The following is a 20,533-nucleotide window of genomic DNA, read 5'->3' on the forward strand; positions in this document are numbered from 1 at the left end:
GCAAGGCTTTCCCTCCTGGCTCTTCGGGCGTGGGAGCTGTCGCCAGAGCCGCGGCCCTACCGGAAAATGCTTCGCAGGCTGGCGCGGCGGCGCCACGTGGGCGCCGGTGGAGTCGACGGTGACGGCCGCCGCAAAGCCCGCAGCCCCACGGGCTGTGGGGCCACGCGAGCGGCTGCCAAAGAGCTTTCCAAAGAGGCACGGCTTTGCCTCCTGGCTCTTCGGGCGTGGGAGCTGTTGCCAGAGCAGCGGCCCTACCGCAAAATGCTTCGCAGACTAGTGCGGCGGCGCCACGTGTGCGCCAGTGGCGCCGAGGGTGATGGCCGCCGCAAACCCCGCAGCCCCACGGGCTGTGGGGCTACGCGAGCGGCTGCCAAAGATCTTTCCAACGAGGCACGGCTTTCCCTCCTGGCTCTTCGGGCGTGGGAGCTGTTGCCAGAGCCGCGGCCCTACCGGAAAATGCTTCGCAGGCTGGCGCGGCGGCGCCACGTGGGCGCCGGTGGCGCCGAGGGTGATGGCCGCCGGAAACCCCGCAGCCCCACGGGCTGTAGAGCCACGCGAGCGGCTGCCAAAGAGCTTTCCAACGAGGCACGGCTTTCCCTCCTGGCTCTTCGGGCATGGGAGCTCTCGCCAGAGCAGCGGCCCTACCGGAAAATGCTTCGCAGGCTGGCGCGGCGGCGCCACCTGGGCTCCAGTGACGCCGAGGCTGAGGGCCGCCGCAAAGCCCGCAGCCCCACGGGCTGTGGGGCCACGCGAGCGGCTGCCAAAGAGCTTTCCAACGAGGCACGGCTTTCCCTCCTGGCTCTTTGGGCGTGGGAGCTGTCGCCAGAGCCGCGGCCCTACCGGAAAATTCTTGGCAGGCTGGCGCGGCGGCACCACGTGGGCGCCGGTGGCGCCGAGGCTGACGGCTGCCGCAAAGCCCACAGCCCCACGGGCTGTGGGGCCACGCGAGCGGCTGCCAAAGAGCTTTCCAACGAGGCACGGCTTTCCCTCCTGGCTCTTCGGGCGTGGGAGCTGTCGCAAGAGCCGCGGCCCTAGCGGAAAATGCTTCGCAGGCTGGCGCGGCGGCGCAACGTGGGCGCCGGTAGCGCCGAGGCTGACGGCCTCCACAAAGCCCGCAGCCCCACGGGCTGTGGGGCCACGCGAGCGGCTGCCAAAGAGCTTTCCAACGAGGCACGGCTTTCCCTCCTGGCTCTTCGGGCATGGGAGCTGTCGCCAGAGCCGCGGCCCTACCGGAAAATGCTTCGCAGGCTGGCGCGGCGGCGCCACTTGGGCGCCGGTGGCGTCGAGGCTGACGGCCGCCGCAAAGCCCGCAGCCCCACGGGCTGTGGGGCCACGCGAGCGGCTGCCAAAGAGCTTTCCAACGAGGCACGGCTTTCCCTTCTGGCTCTTCGGGCGTGGGAGCTGTCGCCAGAGCCGCGGCCCTACCGGATATTGCTTCGCAGGCTGGCGCGGCGGCGCCACGTTGGCGCCGGTGGCGCCGAGGGTGACGGCCGCCGCAAAGTCCGCAGCCCCACGGGCTGTGGGGCCACGCGAGCGGCTGCCAAAGAGCTTTCCAACGAGGCACGGCTTTGCCTCCTGGCTCTTCGGGCGTGGGAGCTGTCGCCAGAGCCGCGGCCCTACCGGAAAATTCTTGGCAGGCTGGCGCGGCGGCACCACGTGGGCGCCGGTGGCGCCGAGGCTGACGGCCGCCGCAAAGCCCGCAGCCCCACGGGCTGTGGGGCCACGCGAGCGGCTGCCAAAGAGCTTTCCAACGAGGCACGGCTTTCCCTCCTGGCTCTTCGGGCGTGGGAGCTGTCGCCAGAGCCGCGGCCCTACCGGAAAATGCTTCGCAGGCTGGCGCGGCGGCGCCACGTGGGCGCCGGTGGAGTCGAGGCTGACGGCCGCCGCAAAGCCCGCAGCCCCACGGGCTGTGGGGCCACGCGGTCGGCTGCCAAACAGCTTTCCAATGAGGCACGGCTTTTTCTCCTGGCTCTTCGGGCGTGGGAGCTGTTGCCAGAGCAGCGGCCCTACCGGAAAATGCTTCGCAGGCTAGCGCGGCGGCGCCACGTGGGCGCCGGTGGCGCCGAGGGTGATGGCCGCCGGAAACCCCGCAGCCCCACGGGCTGTAGAGCCACGCGAGCGGCTGCCAAAGAGCTTTCCAACGAGGCACGGCTTTCCCTCCTGGCTCTTCGGGCATGGGAGCTCTCGCCAGAGCCGCGGCCCTACCGCAAAATGCTTCGCAGGCTGGCGCGGCGGCGCCACCTGGGCTCCAGTGGCGCCGAGGCTGAGGGCCGCCGCAAAGCCCTCAGCCCCACGGGCTGTGGGGCCACGCGAGCGGCTGCCAAAGAGCTTTCCAACGAGGCACGGCTTTCCCTCCTGGCTCTTCGGGCGTGGGAGCGGTCGCCAGAGCCGCGGCCCTACCGGAAATTGCTTCGCAGGATGGCGCGGCGGCGACACGTTTGCGCCGGTGGCGCCGAGTCTGACGGCCGCCGCAAAGCCCGCAGCCCCACGGGCTGTGGGGCCACGCGAGCGTCTGCCAAAGAGCTTTCCAAAGAGGCACGGCTTTCCCTCCTGGCTCTTCGGGCGTGGGAGCTGTTGCCAGAGCCACGGCCCTACCGGAAAATGCTTCGCAGGCTGGCGCGGCGGCGCCACGTGGGCGCCGGTGGCGCCGAGGGTGATGGCCGCCGCAAAGCCCGCAGCCCCACGGGCTGTGGGGCCACGCGAGCGGCTGCCAAAGAGCTTTCCAACGAGGCACGGCTTTCCCTCCTGGCTCTTAGGGCGTGGGAGCTGTCGCCAGAGCCGCTGCCCTAGCGGAAAATTCTTGGCAGGCTGGCGCGGCGGCACCACGTGGGCGCCGGTGGCGCCGAGGCTGACGGCCGCCGCAAAGCCTGCAGCCCCACGGGCTGTGGGGCCACGCGAGCGGCTGCCAAAGAGCTTTCCAACGAGGCACGGCTTTCCCTCCTGGCTCTTCGGGCGTGGGAGCTGTCGCCAGAGCCGCGGCCCTACCGCAAAATGCTTCGCAGGCTGGCGCAGCGGCGCCACGTGGGCGCCGGTGGCGACGAGGGTGATGGCCGCCGCAAAGCCCGCAGCCCCACGGGCTGTGGGGCCACGCGAGCGGCTGCCAAAGAGCTTTCCAACGAGGCACGGCTTGCCCTCCTGGCTCTTCGGGCGTGGGAGCTGTCGCCAGAGCTGCGGCCCTACCGGAAAATGCTTCGCAGGCTGGCGCTGCGGCGCCACCTTTGCGCCGGTGGCGCCGAGGCTGACGGCCTCCACAAAGCCCGCAGCCCCACGGGCTGTGGGGCCACGCGAGCGGCTGCCAAAGAGCTTTCCAACGAGGCACGGCTTTCCCTCCTGGCTCTTCGGGCGTGGGAGCTGTCGCCAGAGCCGCGGCCCTACCGGAAAATGCTTCGCAGGCTGGCGCGGCGGTGCCACCTGGGCGCCGGTGGAGCCGAGGCTGACGGCCTCCGCAAAGCCCGCAGCCCCACGGGCTGTAGAGCCACGCGAGCGGCTGCCAAAGAGCTTTCCAACGAGGCACGGCTTTCCCTCCTGGCTCTTCGGGCGTGGGAGCTGTCGCCAGAGCCGCGGCCCTACCGGAAAATGCTTCGCAGGCTGGCGCGGCGGCGCCACCTGGGCGCCAGTGGCGCCGAGGCTGACGGCCGCCGCAAAGCCCGCAGCCCCACGGGCTGTGGGGCCACGCGAGCGGCTGCCAAAGAGCTTTCCGACGAGGCACGGCTTTCCCTCCTGGCTCTTCGGGCGTGGGAGCTGTCGCCAGAGCCGCGGCCCTACCGGATATTGCTTCGCAGGCTGGCGCGGCGGCGCCACATTTGCGCCGGTGGCGCCAAGGGTGACGGCCGCCGCAAAGCCCGCAGCCCCAAGGCCTGTGGGCCCACGCGAGCGGCTGCCAAAGAGCTTTCCAACGAGGCACGGCTTTGCCTCCTGGCTCTTCGGGCGTGGGAGCTGTCGCCAGAGCCGCGGCCCTACCGGAAAATGCTTCGCAGGCTGGCGCGGCGGCGCCACCTTTGAGCCGGTGGCGCCGAGGCTGACGGCCGCCGCAAAGCCCGCAGCCCCACGGGCTGTGGGGCCACGCGAGCGGCTGCCAAAGAGCTTTCCAACGAGGCACGGCTTTCCCTCCTTGCTCTTCGGGCGTGGGAGTTGTCGCCAGAGCCGCGGCCCTACCGGAAAATGCTGCGCGGGCTGGCGTGGCGGCGCTACGTGGGCACCGGTGGTGCCGAGGCTGACGGCCGCCGCAAAGCCTGCAGCCCCACGGGCTGTGGGGCCACGCAAGCGGCTGCCAAAGAGCTTTCCAAGGAGGCACGGCTTTCCCTCCTGGCTCTTCGGGCATGGGAGCTGTCGCCAGAGCCGCGGCCCTACCGGAAAATGCTTCGCGGGCTGGCGCGGCGGCGCTACGTGGGCGCTGGTGACGCCGAGGCTGACGGCTGCCGCAAAGCCCGCAGCCCCACGGGCTGTGGGGCCATACGAGCGGCTGCCAAACAGCTTTCCAACGAGGCACAGCTTTCCCTCCTGGCTCTTCAGGCGTGGGAGCTGTCGCCAGAGCAGCGGCCCTACCGGAAAATGCTTGGCAGGCTGGCGCGGCGGCGCCACGTGTGCGCCGGTGGCGCCGAGGGTGATGGCCCCTGCAAAGCCCGCAGCCCCACGGGCTGTGGGGCCACACGAGCGGCTGCCAAAGAGCTTTCCAACGAGGCACGGCTTTCCCTCCTGGCTCTTCGGGCGTGGGAGCTGTCGCCAGAGCCGCGGCCCTACTGGAAAATGCTTCGCAGGCTGGCGCGGTGGCGCCACGACGGCGCCGGTGGCGCTGAGGCTGACGGCCTCCACAAAGCCCGCAGCCCCACGGGCTGTGGGGCCACGCGAGCGGCTGCCAAAGAGCTTTCCAACGAGGCACGGCTTTCCCTCCTGGCTCTTCGGGCGTGGGAGCTGTCGCCACAGCCGCGGCCCTACCGGAAAATGCTTCGCAGGCTGGCGCGGCGGCGCCACGTGGGCGCCGGTGGCGCCGAGGCTGACGGCCGCCGCAAAGCCCGCAGCCCCACGGGCTGTGCGGCCACGCGAGCGGCTGCCAAAGAGCTTTCCAACGAGGCACGGCTTTCCCTCCTGGCTCTTCGGGCGTGGCAGCTGTCGCCAGAGACGCGGCCCTACCGCAAAATGCTTCGCAGGCTGGCGCGGCGGCGCCACGTGGGCGCAGGTGGCGCCGAGGCTGATGGCCGCCGCAAAGCCCGCAGCCCCACGGGCTGTGGGGCCACACGAGCGGCTGCCAAAGAGCTTTCCAACGAGGCATGGCTTTCCCTCCTGGCTCTTCGGGCGTGGGAGCTGTCGCCAGAGCCACGGCCCTACCGCAAAATGCTTCGCAGGCTGGCGCGGCTGCGCCACGTGGGCGCCGGTGGCGCCGAGGCTGATGGCCGCCGCAAAGCCCGCAGCCCCACGGGCTGTGGGGCCACGCGAGCGGCTGCCAAAGAGCTTTCCAACAAGGCACGGCTTTCCCTCCTGGCTCTTTGGGCGTGGGAGCAATCTCCCTATCTCCCGATATATGGAAATTTTGGAGCATTTTCCTGCTGCCTTCAGCCTCAAAACCACCCTTTCCCTTGGCGCCGCGCCAGCCTCCAAAATTTCCATATATCCGGACATCGAGAGATTGCTCCCACGCCCAAACGCGAGGAGGGAAAACTGTGCCTTGTTCTAAAGCTCTATGGAACCCACTTCGTTTGACTCCTTAGCCAGCGCTGGCCTGCAGCCGTGCCCAGGCACCCCCTCCCCAGCTAGAGACCCTCAGCACAGCAGGCCCATCCCCACCTGCAGCCCTCTTAAGCCCTTGGCCCAGACCATGGTCACCTCACGGGTCCCACCTGGGCGTCCTCAGCCCCAGCTGGAGCCCATTGGGAAGAGGGGCCATTGCCAAAGCCCCACAGCACATCACCCCCTCCCCTGAGCCTCTCGCAGACAGAAAAGAGAAACAGGGACCCCGACAGAAGCACACGTTGAAAGAAAACTTCGAAAAACAACAGGGCACAAGAAACATAAGCAAAAAAATAACAGGGAGATGTAGAAAAAAAACATGAAAAAAGTGACAGGGTGCAGGACAGAGAGGGAAGAATGAGGAATCACAGACAGGGAAATGGTTAGTAGGAGACGGAGACCCAAAATTTCGAAAGGCGCAGGATGCAAGAATCATACCCAAGACTTGAAAGACAGGTACGCAGGACTGCACAGAAAGAGAGGAAGACGATGATGAAAAACGACGGGGTACAAGAAACATGGGAAAGAAATTAAAATTTATTTTGGGGAGACAGATAGAGGGAAAGGCAGCAAGAAGAACTGAAAACTGACGGGGATCAAGAAACATCAGAATCAGAAAGAAAGAGATGGAAAGCAAGAAATTAAGTCTCGAAAGAGACCGGGTACAAGAAACCCAGTCAAGCGTGAAAAGACGAGGCCAGGGAGCGCAGCAGAAGTCATCTGTGGTGGGTTGACCTCGGCTGGCCCCTGGGGACCCACCCAGCCGCTCCGTCGCTGCCCTTCCTCGACGAGACACAGGGAGAAATTAATTTTCTGCGCCGACAGCGGGGCCTCCACGGGTTGCAGGGGACTCTCTGCTCCGCTCCCGGCCGGCGTTGCCGACCGCGGCCTTGTTTGACCAGCGGCAGGTCCCTCTCTCAGCTGGCTGTGCCCAGCGTGGGGGGAGCTCCTGGTGTCTTCTCACACAACCCACCCCCGCAAAGACCTCATCACGTAAACCCGAGACAACGGCCGTCTGCTGCGGGGCAGAGAAGCCGGGGCGGCAGGGGACGGGCAAAGGGAGCCACAGGGGAAAGAAGACAGCCATGGGCTACAGCCCAGACAGGAGAACGCGAGAGGGGGAGAACCACGGAGACAAAAGTTGGCTGTGGGACAGATCTTTCCATACGATAACATCGTTTCTCTAATATAGCAGACGCAGGTACAGCTCTGCTCATCCCAAAAAAAACCCTTAATTAAAGAGCTGCCCACGCCACCTGCTGATGGCTACTCGATGGGAATTGACTCCACCACCTTGGCCTCGACGGCCTCGTTAGAACGTATTAACCGCGAACTCTTTTGCTGTTCCTCCTCCCCCTGACTCTACGCGACCGGGCAGAGCAGCTCCGAGCCCCAACATGCGCAAGCACAGACCCAACGCCACACACCACACGGCGAACAACGCCCCTCAGCGAGGAGAGAAGACTCTCGGCGAGGAGGACGACACCCCAACGTAAGCGACCGTCAGGCAAGAAGACCTGCGGGACCACGACGGCGACGTGAGAAAGGCTCGAGGGAAGCCCCAGGAAATGAGCACAACGCCACGGCCCGGGACAACGAGCGACTCTCAAACGGAGAAGACGAACGCGCAGGACGCCCGGCTCCCAGACCCAAGAACTCAAGGACGCAGGGAAGAAGTCGCAGTCACTGAAAATGGATGGCTAGAGAAGAGAGCTGCTCCCACAGCCAGGAGCAAGGCTGCAAACCAGGACCGTCCAGAAACTTCCGAGACGCCGGACCCAGCCACGCTTTAAGCTTACGACGCAAGAAAAGCAGCCCCCGACTGGGGCGATGCCGATGAGGACGGGCCTTCGAGGCTCTAGGGATGGTGCCTCAAGCACAGACCGCGCTCCTCAAGCGTAGGGAGAACATCGAGACCCACGGAAGGTCTAAGCCACAGAAAACACGCCGCGCACACCGCACAACGGACACAGGCCGGAACCGCCCTGCCCGGCTCGCGCTAGCGTCGTGCTGACGACCATCCCGCTCCCGTTGCCTACCCAAAGGGGACGGCGTCCAGCCCTCTGCCCGTCTCCAAAACGCCTCCCTGCGACTCCCAAACTTCTCCCCTCCTCCCAAGCCCTCCCCGGCTCCGGCCGCTCAACTTGGCTTCCGGAGGGCCGGAGGCCTTAAATCCCTTGTCGTCAAAAAAAAAAACCCAGCGCCTCGACCCTCCGGGACATTCCCTTGGTCACCGGGTTCCTCTTCGTCGTCCGCCATTGAGGAAAAGAAAACGGCGCCAGCGAGAAGTTGCGGAGAGGCCAGCGCCGACCTCTCCCGCGGCTTCCCCTTCCTCCGAAGCACGACAGGACGCTGCTCGCCGCGGCCGTCCTCGCCGGAGACACCGGGACACAAAACGACCGTCGCCCGCGCGAGAAGTCACCGACCCCAAGCGCCTCCTCGCCGCTGCCTCGGCTTAGCCCCTCTCCACGCGCGTCCTGCACCCGAAGGGGAAAAAAGAAAAAGCCAACCAAAAGGCGTGGGCTGAGATACCGCCCGAAAACCTCAGCCTGCCCGCAGCCATTCCCGTCTCCTGCTCCTTTACCCCGGCCTCGCGCCCGCCTGCCCCCCATGGTTTCGGGCTGCCGCTTTGAGGCTCACAGACGCCCCGGAAAACAGACCCAAAGGACACTTGAACCTTCACCCACCGTACAACGTGGGAGAAAGAATCGCTGTTGCAGGCCACCAGCCATCGCTCGCCTTGCCCGAGTCGCGTCCGGTGCCAAGATCCCGCTTTACTCGCCACTTCGCGCCTCCAAAATTAAAAAAAAACCCACAAAAACAAGAACACCCCACCGCCAAGCCGTCACACGGTGTCGCGTAGCCACCGGTGGCACCGTCCCTCCCAGCACCACGCACCCACCCGCCTCCTCACGGGGCCCCGCTTGCCGCGTCCGTCACCCTTTGGTGGCCAGAGCAGACGGGACCCTGCCGACACCCAAACCCAGGGGCAAAACCGACGCGGCGGAGGCCGGTGAACCCGCCGACCCCTCTCCCGGCCGACCCCCGGCGCCGAAACTGGAGAAAAACCCCTTCCCTCCTCCGCAGCCGTCGGGGAAGGGCCCCCCGCTCCCTCATGGCGGCGCCCGTCGGTCAACCAACGGGAAAGGCGCCGCGCGTGCGCAGTGCGGCTGTACGGCACAGGGGGGCGCCATGAGCCGTACGGCTGTACGGAAAAGAGGCCACTCATGCGCAGTACGGCAGTAAGGCACTGGGGGGCGCCATGAGCCGTACGGCTGCACGGAAAAGAGTCCGCGCATGCGCAGTACGGCTGTACGGCACAGGGGGGCGCCATGAGCCGTACGGAGAAGACGTCGCTCATGCGCAGTGCGGCTGTACGGCACAGGGGGGCGCCATGAGCCGTACGGAAAAGAGGACACACATGCGCAGTACGGCTGTCCGGTAAATTCCCCTCACTTTCCCCCCAATTTGCCTACTTTTCCCCTCAACTCGCCCGCTCTACCCCACGAAATGGCGCCCAGCCCCTTAAGATGGCGGCGCACACACACACCCCCCCCCCTCCCCGCACGCGCCCGACGCACTGCGCACGCGCCTGACGCACCGCCCCGCTCCCCCGGAGGGGCGGGGCCGGGGAGCGGCGCGGAGGGGTTCGCGTAACGCGCCCCTGTCCGGAGGCGGAGGGATCCGCGCCGGCGCGCTGAGTCCCTTTAAAGAGGCGGAGGGCGCCGCGCCTGCGCAGTGCGGCCCGCGGCCGCCGCCGCCGCTTTATTCGGTTTTCTCGGGGCGGGGGATTAAAAGTCGGTTCTGGCGCCGGGAACGCGGTCTCCGTGCGCGCTCGGACGTGGCTCCGGCTCCGGCGGGGGTCGAAGGTTGCAGCTTGAGGCCGGGGGGGGGAGGGTGGGGGTCGATCCCTGAGGGGGGTCGGGGGGTCCTGGGGAGTCTCAAGGGGTCCCAGAGGCTCCTGGGGGGGGTCTCGGGGGGGTATTGGGGGTCCTGGGGGGTATCAGGGGGCTATTGGGGATCTCAGGGGGTCCCAGAGGCGTCTGGGGGGGGTATTGGGGGGTCCTGGGGGGCATCAGGGGGCTATTGGGGATCTTGGGGGGTCTCAGGGGAGATTTTGCGGGGCCCTGGGGTGCCCTAGGGGGGGTTGGGGGCTCTAGGGGGATCCTGGGGGGAGATTGGGGGGGTCCCAAGTGATTGGGGTGGGGGGGTGGCTGAGGGAGCATTAGGGGGTGCCAGGAGGTTTGGGGGTATTTTTTGGGGAGGGGGGGGTTCTCGGGGGTTTGGGCGTCCCGGGATGGTTTTGGGTTATCCCAGGGGGTTTTGGGGGGGGTCCCTGGGGGGCTTCAGAGGGGCGTTGGATGGATTTTGGGGGGGGGGGGTCCCAGGGCGTTTTGGGGAGTTCTGGGGGGTTTTTGGAGGTTCCGGAGTGGCTTGGGGGGGGGGGTAGAGGGGGGTCGATTTTGGAAGGTCCCGGGGTGGTTTTGGGGGATCCCAAGGGGATTTTCGGAGGGTCCTGGGTGGGGTTGGGGGGGGAAGGGGCATTGTGAGGGTTTTGGGGGTCCCTGGGGTGATTTGGGAGGGGGTCTTGGGGAATTCTGGAAGGTTCTGGGGTGGTTTTGAGCCGTTCCGGGGTTTTTGGGGATCCCTGTGGTGATTTTTGGGGGCTCCCGGGGGGGTTTTGGGGCATCCCAAGGGGATTTGGGGGGGTCCTGGATGGATCTTGGGGGGGGTGGTGGTTCTGGGGACTCTCGTCTGCATTCTGGGGGGTTCCTGGGGGATTTGGAGGGTCCTGGGGGATTTGGGGGGGGGGTCCCAGGGTGGTTTTGGGGCATCCCAAGAGATTTGGGGGGTCCTGGGTGGGGTTGGGGGGGATTCAGGGAGGCCTTGGGTAGATTTGGGGGGGTCCTGGGTGGATTTTTGGGGGTCCTGGGGTGGTTTTGGGGCATCCCAGGGTTTTTGGGGGCGGGAGGGGGGGGAGTTGGGGATGGATTTGGGGGGGGGTTCCAAGGGGGTTTGGGGGGGGACTTGGGGGGGGGGACGGGACCCTGGAGTGGTTTTGGCGCTTCCCGGGTGCGTTTTTTTGGGGGGTTCCCGTGGCCTTCCAAACCCAAAGCGGGGCGGGGTCTATGGGGCGGGGGCGCCCCCCCCCCAGGCTACCCCGAGAGAGGGTGCGGCTGCGGCCCCGCTCGCCCTCCCCGGAGGCGGAGCTGGAGACGGAGGCGGTGCGGAAGCGGGAGAGGTGCGTCATGGCCGCCGCCGCCACTGCCGGGAGGGCGTGGCGTCAGGGGACACGCCCCCTGCCCCGCAAGCCCCGCCCCTTGGAGCCCCCCCCGCCCCCCGCAGCGCCCCCCCCCCAGGGGGGTTAGTGCAGGGGGAAATGCCCTCAGGCCCCGCCCCCGGGGTGTAGGCCACGCCCCCTCCCCGAAGCCACGCCCCCTCCCCGAAGCCCCGCCCCACACCAACGCAAGGAAACAGGCCCCGCCCCCTCCAAGCGGCTCCAATAGGGTTAATGGAAGGGAGGAGGCCACGCCCCCTTGCCGCAAGCCATGCCCCCAAGCCCCCAGTGGGGTTAGTGCGGAGCTGCAGGACACGCCCCCTTTATTAGGCCACGCCCCCCACGGGGTTAGTGCAGGGGAGGCGTCCCCGAGGCCACGCCCCCTCCCCGAGGCCACGCCCCTCGTGCTCCCCGTGACATCACACGTGACCTCACAAAGGGGCGGTGCCGTCACACGTTGGAGGGGGGGAGGGGGAGGGGGGAGGTGACGTGAGGCGGGGGGGGGAGGGTGTGGCCTCACGCGTGACATCACCGCTGACGTCATCGCTGACGTCTCTCCCTACCTGGCCCCACGCTGCGCTTGCGGTCCAGGACGTGGGGGACTGGGGGGCGGGGTAATTAACCCCCCGGAGCAATTAATTACCCCCCCGGGTCACTGATTACCCCCACACACACCCCCCCCCCCCCCCCGTAGCCATTCATTACCCCCCCAGGGCCATTAATTAACCTGCAGGGGGGCTAATAATGCACCCCACCCCCTCGGGCAGATTTATACCCCAGGAAAAGCAGTTAATTACCCCCCCCGGAGCACTAATTAACCCAGGGGTCATTAATTGCTGTCCCCGGGGGTCTTCATTACCCCCCAGGGCAATTAATTGCCCCCCTCCTTGGGTGCTAATTTCTCCCCGGGGGGGGGGGGGGGGGGGGGTTAATTACCCCCGCGGGGGGGGGTTAATGAGCTCTCATGAATATTAATGAGCACTAATTGTACTCACTGTAGCCCATGCCCTGCACGAAGTACTTGAAGGCCTCTGTCAGCTTGGCCGGCTGGGGGGGGCGGGGGGGGGGGTCAAGACCACGCCCCTTTAGGCCACGCCCCCTTTAAGCCACACCCCAACCCCCCCATAGGGGGCCCCTCCCCTTTAAGCCCCGCTCCCTCCCCTTAGGCTATGCCCCCTCCCCCTCAAACCACACCCACACCCCCCTTATATGGGGGACGCCCTGAGGCCACGCCCCCTCCCCCCTTAGCCACGCCCCCCCCAACCAACCCCTTCTATGGCTTTGGTGCGCCCTTACGCCACGCCCCCTCCCTTCCAAGCCCTGCCCCTACAGCTCCCCATAGAAGGCCGGTGCCAGGCCACGCCCCCCCTTAGGCCATGCCCCCTCAGTCTCCCAGACCACGCCCCCTCCCCCTTAAGCCACGCCCCCCCGTTGGCGCTGGTGACCTTTGACCCCTCACCTGGCTGAGCTGGGGCTGCCCCCCTCCGTCCGCCATCTGTGAGGTGTCAAAGGTCACGGTGTAGGGGGTCAAAGGTTACGGGGTCGGGGGGTCAAAGGTCACCTTGAGGAAGGAGGTCTGGGTGGGGTCCAGCTTGGCATTGCACTCCACCTGGGGGGGGGGGGACGGGCCGTGGCGGGGGTCACGTGACTCCACGAGGGTCACGGGACGGGCCATGTGACCCCGGCACGTGACCTCACGGGGGGGCGGGGTCAGGTGACGTCACTCACCACGGCCTCCTCGTGGGGGGAGCCGTCGCCCACCACCAGCAACATGGGGCAGCTTTCGGGGGGGGTGGAGGGGAGAGGGGGTCAAAGGTCACTGTGGGGGGTCGGAGGCCATCCCGGAGGCACGGGGTCAAAGGTCAGAGGGGCGAGGGGGGGTCGCTCACCGCAGGCTGCCGGCCCCGCTGCGCGCCAGGCCCAGGTCACCGCGGCTGCGCGGCCCCGGCAGGAGCAGGAGCAGGGAGCCGCCACCGCCACGGTGAGTGCCCCCAGTACACACCAGTACACACCGGTGCCCCCCCGGTGCCCTCCCAGTATAGCCCAGTGCCCTCCCAGTGCCTCCCAGTACAGCCCAGTCCCTCCTAGTGCCCCCCAGTACAGCCCAGTCCCTCCCAGTGCCCCACAGCCCCCTCCCAGTGCCTCCCAGTATAGCCCAGTGCCCCACAGCCCCCTCCCAGTGCCTCCCAGTATATCCCAGTGCCCTCCCAGTGCCCCACAGCCCCCCCCCAGTGCCCCCCAGTACAGCCCAGTGCCTCCCAGTGCCCCACAGCCCCCCACCTGTTGTACATGCCCCACAGCAGGGGGGCGTTGGGGGTCGCCCCCAGCCGGGCCCGGCTGCTCTGCACGGCCGGGGGGGCGGCCGACAGCTCCTCCTGTGGGGCAGACCCACAAGTGAGCCGCAACTGACCCCCCGCCGCTCCCCCGGACCCACAACCGACCCGTAACCCACCCCGAGACCCATAACTGACCCACCCCAGGGCCACGGCTGACTCACCACCGACCCACAAGTGACCCCCCAGGACCCATAACTGATGCCCCCAGCCCCACAAGTTCCTCCCCCCGGCCCCACAAGTGCCCCCGGCCCCACCTGGGTGAAGAGATGGGCCAGGATCATGTCGGTGGTGGAGGACGTCAGGCCCGAGAGCTGTGGGGCAGCAAGTGGGGCGCCATGGGACCCACAGCGACCCATAAGGAGCCACGGGACCCATGGAACCTACAGGGACCCATGGGACCCACAGAGACCCATAGCGACCCATAAGACCCATAGAGACCCACAGTGACCCATAGAGACCCACGGGACCCATTGGGACCCATGGGACCCACAGAGACCCGTGGGACCCACAGGGACCCGGCGGGACCCATAGGTGCCCCATAGTCCCATGGACACCCGTAAGTGACCCACAGAACATCTAGAGGTGCCCCATAGCGCCGTGGAGACCCATAAGTGACCCGCGGCTGCTCCGTAGCCCCATGGAGACCCATAAGTGACCCATAGGTGCCCCATGGAGACCCATAGAAGACCTAAAGGTGCCCCATATGCCCACGGAGACCCACTAGAGCGCCCCACAGCCGCCCCATGGCCGCCCCACGGCCGCCCCACCTTGTGCGCGGCCCAGTCCATCCAGCCCTTGGCCTGGGGGTCGATGTTGACCAGCACCAGCCCCTCCACCGCCTCGGGGTGCAGCAGCTGTGGGGCAGGGCCGGGGGTCACCTCCTGCCCCACGGCGGTCCTCTCTGCCACATAGACACCTCCCCGGACCCATAGATTCCCCGCCGGCCCCACAGTGACCCCCAAGAACCCAACGCAGGAGCTCCTCAAACCTCCTCCGGACCCACAGCGATCCCACCCAAGGGCCCTCCTGCCCCACAGCGACCCCCCTGCCCCATAGCGACCTCCCCAGCCCCATAGATTCCCCCCCCAGAGCCCTCCAGACCCACGGCGACCCCCCCAGACCCCCAAATTCCCCCCCCGGAGACCCTTCAGGACCCCTCCAGAACCCCCCCAGATCCCTCCAGCCCCACAGCGACCCCCAAGTTCTCCCCCAAGGAACCCCCCCAAACCCCCTCCAGACCCACAATGACACTCCCCCCCCCCCCGACCCACATGTGTCCCCCCAGATGCCCCGCAACCCCCCCGCCAGACCCACAGATCCCCCCCAGGTGACCCATAGCCCCCCTGAGACCCACAGAACCCCACAGAACCCCCCCCAGATGCCCCATACACCCCCCCCAGAGACCCTCAGGACCCCCCCTCCAAGGACCCACAGATCTCCCCCCCCCAAGATGCCCCATAACCACCCCCGAGCCCCTCCATGTGCCCCCCCCCCCCCCAGCCCCACTCACCCCAAATTTCGCCAGGACGAAGGCGCCGGCCCCCACCCCCATCCCGATGATGCTGGCGATGCTGGGGGCGGGGGTGGAGTGTCACGAGGTCAAGGTCATCCTGACCCCCCCCCCCCGCTATGGGGCAGCCCCCCAACTCACTTGAGGTACTGGAGGATGCAGGGGATCATCTCGGCCAGTTGCTCCAGCGAGGGGTACTGGTACCTGGGGGGCAGGGGGGGGTCAACGGGGGGGTGACAGGGGGTCAACGGGGTCAACTCGGGGGTTGGTGGGGTCAATGGGGCCAGCTTGGGGGTCAATGGGATCATGGGAGGTCAACTGTGGGTCAACGGGGCCAACTTGGGGGTCAATGGGATCATGGGAGGTCAACTGTGGGTCAGCGGGGCCAACTTGGGGGTCAGCGGGGCCAACTTGGGGGTCACTGGGGTCAACCGGGAGGTCGGTGGGGCCAACTTGGGGGTCAATGAAGCCAACTGGGGGGCCAATAGGGTCAACTCGGGGGTCGGTGGGGTCAATGGGATCATGGGAGGTCAACTGTGGGTCAGCGGGGCCAACTTGGGGGTCAGCGGGGCCAACTTGGGGGTCAATGAAGCCAACTGGGGGGCCAACAGGGTCAACTCGGGGGTCGGTGGGGTCAATGGGATCATGGGAGGTCAACTGTGGGTCAACGGGGCCAACTTGGGGGTCAGCGGGGCCAACTTGGGGGTCAATGAAGCCAACTGGGGGGCCAACAGGGTCAACTCAGGGGTCGGTGGGGTCAACGGGGCCAACTTGGGGGTCAATGGGATCATGGGAGGTCAACTGTGGGTCAGCGGGGCCAACTTGGGGGTCACTGGGGTTAACCGGGAGGTCGGTGGGGCCAACTTGGGGGTCAGTGAAGCCAACTGGGGGGCCAACAGGGTCAACTCGGGGGTCGGTGGGGTCAATGGGGCCAACTTGGGGGTCAATGGGATCATGGGAGGTCAACTGTGGGTCAGTGGGGCCAACTTGGGGGTCAATGGGATCATGGGAGGTCAACTGTGGGTCAGCGGGGCCAACTTGGGGGTCAGCGGGGCCAACGGGGAGGGGCAACGGAGACTCAAGGTGGTCAATCAAGGGTTCAAGCGGGATCAAGCGGGGCGGGATCAGCGGGGCTGGGGGAGGGGGGGGTTGGGGGGCGGGCGATGGGGGTCGCGGGGCGCCGTGGGTTGCACCCTGGGGGGTAGGGGGGGGCGCCCTCCTCCATGCCGGGGGGGTCGACGTGGACCACCAGGAAGTTCTTGACGATCTCCCCCATCTCCTCGTGGGCGAAGAGCGGGGTGAAGCACGACTCGTCTGGGGACAGCCCCACCCCACGGCTATGGGGCTGGACCCACGGCCGTGGGGCAGGGGGCACCCATGGGGCCAGGGAAGGGATGGAAGGGCCCCAGGTGCCCGGGGAGGGGGGACCCAGGGGACTGGGGAGGGGACCCAGGTGGCCGGGGGGACCCCCACCTATGGGGCTGGACCCGGATCTATGGGGCAGAGGGGACCCAGGTGTCCAGGGGCACACACATCTATGGGGCTGGGACCCCCACCTGTGGGTCTGTCCCCCCATCTCTGGGTCTGGGTCCCCCATCTATGGGTCTTGGACCCCCTGGTGTGGGTCTAGAACCCCTATCTCCAGGTCTGGGACCCCCAGGTGTGGGTCTGGAACACCCGTCTCTGGGTCTGGGCCCCCCATGTGTGGGTCCGTCCCCCCACCTCTGGGTCTGGGCCCCCCGTGTGTGAGCCTGGTCCCCCATCTATGGGTCTGGGCCCCCCATGTGTGGCTCTGGGACCCACCTCTATGGGTCTAGAACCCCCAGGTGTGGCCCTGGTCCCCCATCTCTGGGTCTGGGCCCCCCATGTGTGGGTCTGTCCCCCCATCTCTGGGCCTGGTCCCCCATCTATGGGTTTGGGACCCCCAGGTGTGGGTCTAGAACCCCCATCTCCAGGTCTGGGACCCCCATCTGTGGGTCTGGAACCCCCATCTCTGGGTCTGGGCCCCCCATGTGTGGGCCTGGTCCCCCATCTAGAAGAGCTTGCTCTCCCTGTCTTTGAGTACTGTTTTCACTGTCCCGGTTACCTCTTTGCTAACATTCTCTTCAGAGCTGCAGTGAAACCAGGAACCACGTGGAGAAGGCACCCACACTGAAAGTGCCTGGAGGGAACATTGGGGCTTCTTCTCAGTGTCTCTGACATAGGGTTTCACTGTCCCGGGAAAGTCTCTGCTAACACCGTGCAGAGCGCTGTGCCCAATATACAGAAACGTCTTGCGGTATCTCCTACAGGGAAAGTGCCAGGAGGGAATTGTGGAGCTTGGTCTCAGTGTCTCTGAGAATTGCTCTGATTATCCGTGTGACCTCTTTGCTAAGACTCTCCAGAGAGCCGTCCTCAAAACAAACACACATCTTGACATATCTCCCACATTGATCGCAGTGTCTCCAGAAACGGCATTCAAGGAGCCAGGAATTTTTCTGCCCACACTCTCCGGGGACAGTTCCTTAAAACCAATATACATCCTGCTATATCTCCCACATGGAAAGTGCCAGGAGGGAGAAGTGGGGATTATGTTTAGACTTTCTCGGAACTGCTTCAAATCAACTAGATATCTTTGTGCTGTAAATCTCCCAACAGCCAAACGCAAAAGCAGCAAACATCTCGCTGTATGTCCCACATCCAAAGTGCCAAGAGAGAGCTTGCTCTCCCTGTCTTTGAGTACTGTTTTCACTGTCCCGGTTACCTCTTGGCTAACATTCTCTTCAGAGCTGCAGTGAAACCAGGAACCACGTGGAGAAAGCACCCACACTGAAAGTGCCTGGAGGGAACATTGGGGCTTCTTCTCAGTGTCTCTGACATAGGGTTTCACTGTCCCGGGAAAGTCTCTGCTAACACCGTGCAGAGCGCTGTGCCCAATATACAGAAACGTCTTGCGGTATCTCCTACAGGGAAAGTGCCAGGAGGGAATTGCGGAGCTTGTTCTCAGTGTCTCTGAGAATTGCTCTGATTATCTGTGTGACCTCTTTGCTAAGACTCTCCAGAGAGCCGTCCTCAAAACAAACACACATCTTGACATATCTCCCACATTGATCGCAGTGTCTCCAGAAACGGCATTCAAGGAGCCAGGAGGTTTTCTCCCTACACTGTCCATTGAGTTGTCCTCAAAACCAATATACATCCTGCTATATCTCCCACATGGAAAGTGCCAGGAGGGAGAAGTGGGGATTATGTTTAGACTTTCTCGGAACTGCTTCAAATCAACTAGATATCTTTGTGCTGTAAATCTCCCAACAGCCAAACGCAAAAGCAGCAAACATCTCGCTGTATGTCCCACATCCAAAGTGCCAAGAGAGAGCTTGCTCTCCCTGTCTTTGAGTACTGTTTTCACTGTCCCGGTTACCTCTTTGCTAACATTCTCTTCAGAGCTGCAGTGAAACCAGGAACCACGTGGAGAAGGCACCCACACTGAAAGTGCCTGGAGGGAACATTGGGGCTTCTTCTCAGTGTCTCTGACATAGGGTTTCACTGTCCCGGGAAAGTCTCTGCTAACACCGTGCAGAGTGCTGTGCCCAATATACAGAAACGTCTTGCGGTATCTCCTACAGGGAAAGTGCCAGGAGGGAATTGCGGAGCTTGTTCTCAGTGTCTCTGAGAATTGCTCTGATTATCCGTGTGACCTCTTTGCTAAGACTCTCCAGAGAGACGTCCTCAAAACCAACACACATCTTGACATATCTCCCACATTGATCGCAGTGTCTCCAGAAACGGCATTCAAGGAGCCAGGAGGTTTTCTCCCTACACTGTCCATTGAGTTGTCCTCAAAACCAATATACATCCTGCTATATCTCCCACATGGAAAGTGCCAGGAGGGAGAAGTGGGGATTATGTTTAGACTTTCTCGGAACTGCTTCAAATCAACTAGATATCTTTGTGCTGTAAATCTCCCAACAGCCAAACGCAAAAGCAGCAAACATCTCGCTGTATGTCCCACATCCAAAGTGCCAAGAGAGAGCTTGCTCTCCCTGTCTTTGAGTACTGTTTTCACTGTCCCGGTTACCTCTTTGCTAACATTCTCTTCAGAGCTGCAGTGAAACCAGGAACCACGTGGAGAAGGCACCCACACTGAAAGTGCCTGGAGGGAACATTGGGGCTTCTTCTCAGTGTCTCTGACATAGGGTTTCACTGTCCCGGGAAAGTCTCTGCTAACACGCTGCAGAGCGCTGTGCCCAATATACAGAAACGTCTTGCGGTATCTCCTACAGGGAAAGTGCCAGGAGGGAATTGTGGAGCTTGTTCTCAGTGTCTCTGAGAATTGCTCTCATTATCTGTGTGACCTCTTTGCTAAGACTCTCCAGAGAGCCGTCCTCAAAACAAACACACATCTTGACATATCTCCCACATTGATCGCAGTGTCTCCAGAAACGGCATTCAAGGAGCCAGGACCTTTTCTCCCTACACTGTCCATTGAGTTGTCCTCAAAACCAATATACATCCTGCTATATCTCCCACATGGAAAGTGCCAGGAGGGAGAAGTGGGGATTATGTTTAGACTTTCTCGGAACTGCTTCAAATCAACTAGATATCTTTGTGCTGTAAATCTCCCAACAGCCAAACGCAAAAGCAGCAAACATCTCGCTGTATGTCCCACATCCAAAGTGCCAAGAGAGAGCTTGCTCTCCCTGTCTTTGAGTACTGTTTTCACTGTCCCGGTTACCTCTTTGCTAACATTCTCTTCAGAGCTGCAGTGAAACCAGGAACCACGTGGAGAAGGCACCCACACTGAAAGTGCCTGGAGGGAACATTGGGGCTTCTTCTCAGTGTCTCTGACATAGGGTTTCACTGTCCCGGGAAAGTCTCTGCTAACACCGTGCAGAGCGCTGTGCCCAATATACAGAAACGTCTTGCGGTATCTCCTACAGGGAAAGTGCCAGGAGGGAATTGTGGAGCTTGTTCTCAGTGTCTCTGAGAATTGCTCTCATTATCTGTGTGACCTCTTTGCTAAGACTCTCCAGAGAGCCGTCCTCAAAACAAACACACATCTTGACATATCTCCCACATTGATCACAGTGTCTCCAGGAACGGCATTCAAGGAGCCAGGAGGTTTTCTCCCTACACTGTCCATTGAGTTGTCCTCAAAACCAATATACATCCTGCTATATCTCCCACATGGAAAGTGCCAGGAGGGAGAAGTGGGGATTATGTTTAGACTTTCTCGGAACTGCTTCAAATCAACTAGATATCTTTGTGCTGTAAATCTCCCAACAGCCAAACGCAAAAGCAGCAAACATCTCGCTGTATGTCCCACATCCAAAGTGCCAAGAGAGAGCTTGCTCTCCCTGTCTTTGAGTACTGTTTTCACTGTCCCGGTTACCTCTTTGCTAACATTCTCTTCAGAGCTGCAGTGAAACCAGGAACCACGTGGAGAAGGCACCCACACTGAAAGTGCCTGGAGGGAACATTGGGGCTTCTTCTCAGTGTCTCTGACATAGGGTTTCACTGTCCCGGGGAAGTCTCTGCTAACACCGTGCAGAGCGCTGTGCCCAATATACAGAAACGTCTTGCGGTATCTCCTACAGGGAAAGTGCCAGGAGGGAATTGTGGAGCTTGTTCTCAGTGTCTCTGAGAATTGCTCTCATTATCTGTGTGACCTCTTTGCTAAGACGCTCCAGAGAGCCGTCCTCAAAA

General features: G+C 64.0%; 1 protein-coding gene and 1 long non-coding RNA gene across 2 annotated transcripts; both read right to left on the reverse strand.

Moving 5' to 3' along the window:
- Window positions 1–10,968: 10,968 nt before the first annotated feature.
- On the reverse strand, window positions 10,969–12,599 carry LOC141736922 (uncharacterized). Its single transcript, XR_012585083.1, has 5 exons — window positions 12,564–12,599; window positions 12,462–12,497; window positions 11,998–12,049; window positions 11,566–11,604; window positions 10,969–10,989 (listed from the first exon to the last, which is right to left on the reverse strand). It is a non-coding gene; the product is annotated as an uncharacterized LOC141736922 (long non-coding RNA).
- Window positions 12,600–12,712: 113 nt separating this feature from the next.
- LOC141736921 (protein NDRG2-like) lies at window positions 12,713–16,175 on the reverse strand (the record flags this gene model as incomplete). The annotated part of the gene is made up of 8 exons (XM_074571570.1): window positions 12,713–12,782; window positions 12,892–12,936; window positions 13,283–13,377; window positions 13,593–13,649; window positions 14,106–14,192; window positions 14,849–14,909; window positions 14,990–15,052; window positions 16,042–16,175. Coding segments are annotated over 8 exons (612 nt in total), but the record flags the coding sequence as incomplete, so codon positions are not given.
- Between the last annotated feature and the right edge of the window lie 4,358 nt (window positions 16,176–20,533).

The sequence above is a fragment of the Larus michahellis genome, unplaced genomic scaffold, assembly GCF_964199755.1.
Source record: "Larus michahellis unplaced genomic scaffold, bLarMic1.1 SCAFFOLD_57, whole genome shotgun sequence".
Taxonomy (NCBI): domain Eukaryota; kingdom Metazoa; phylum Chordata; class Aves; order Charadriiformes; family Laridae; genus Larus; species Larus michahellis.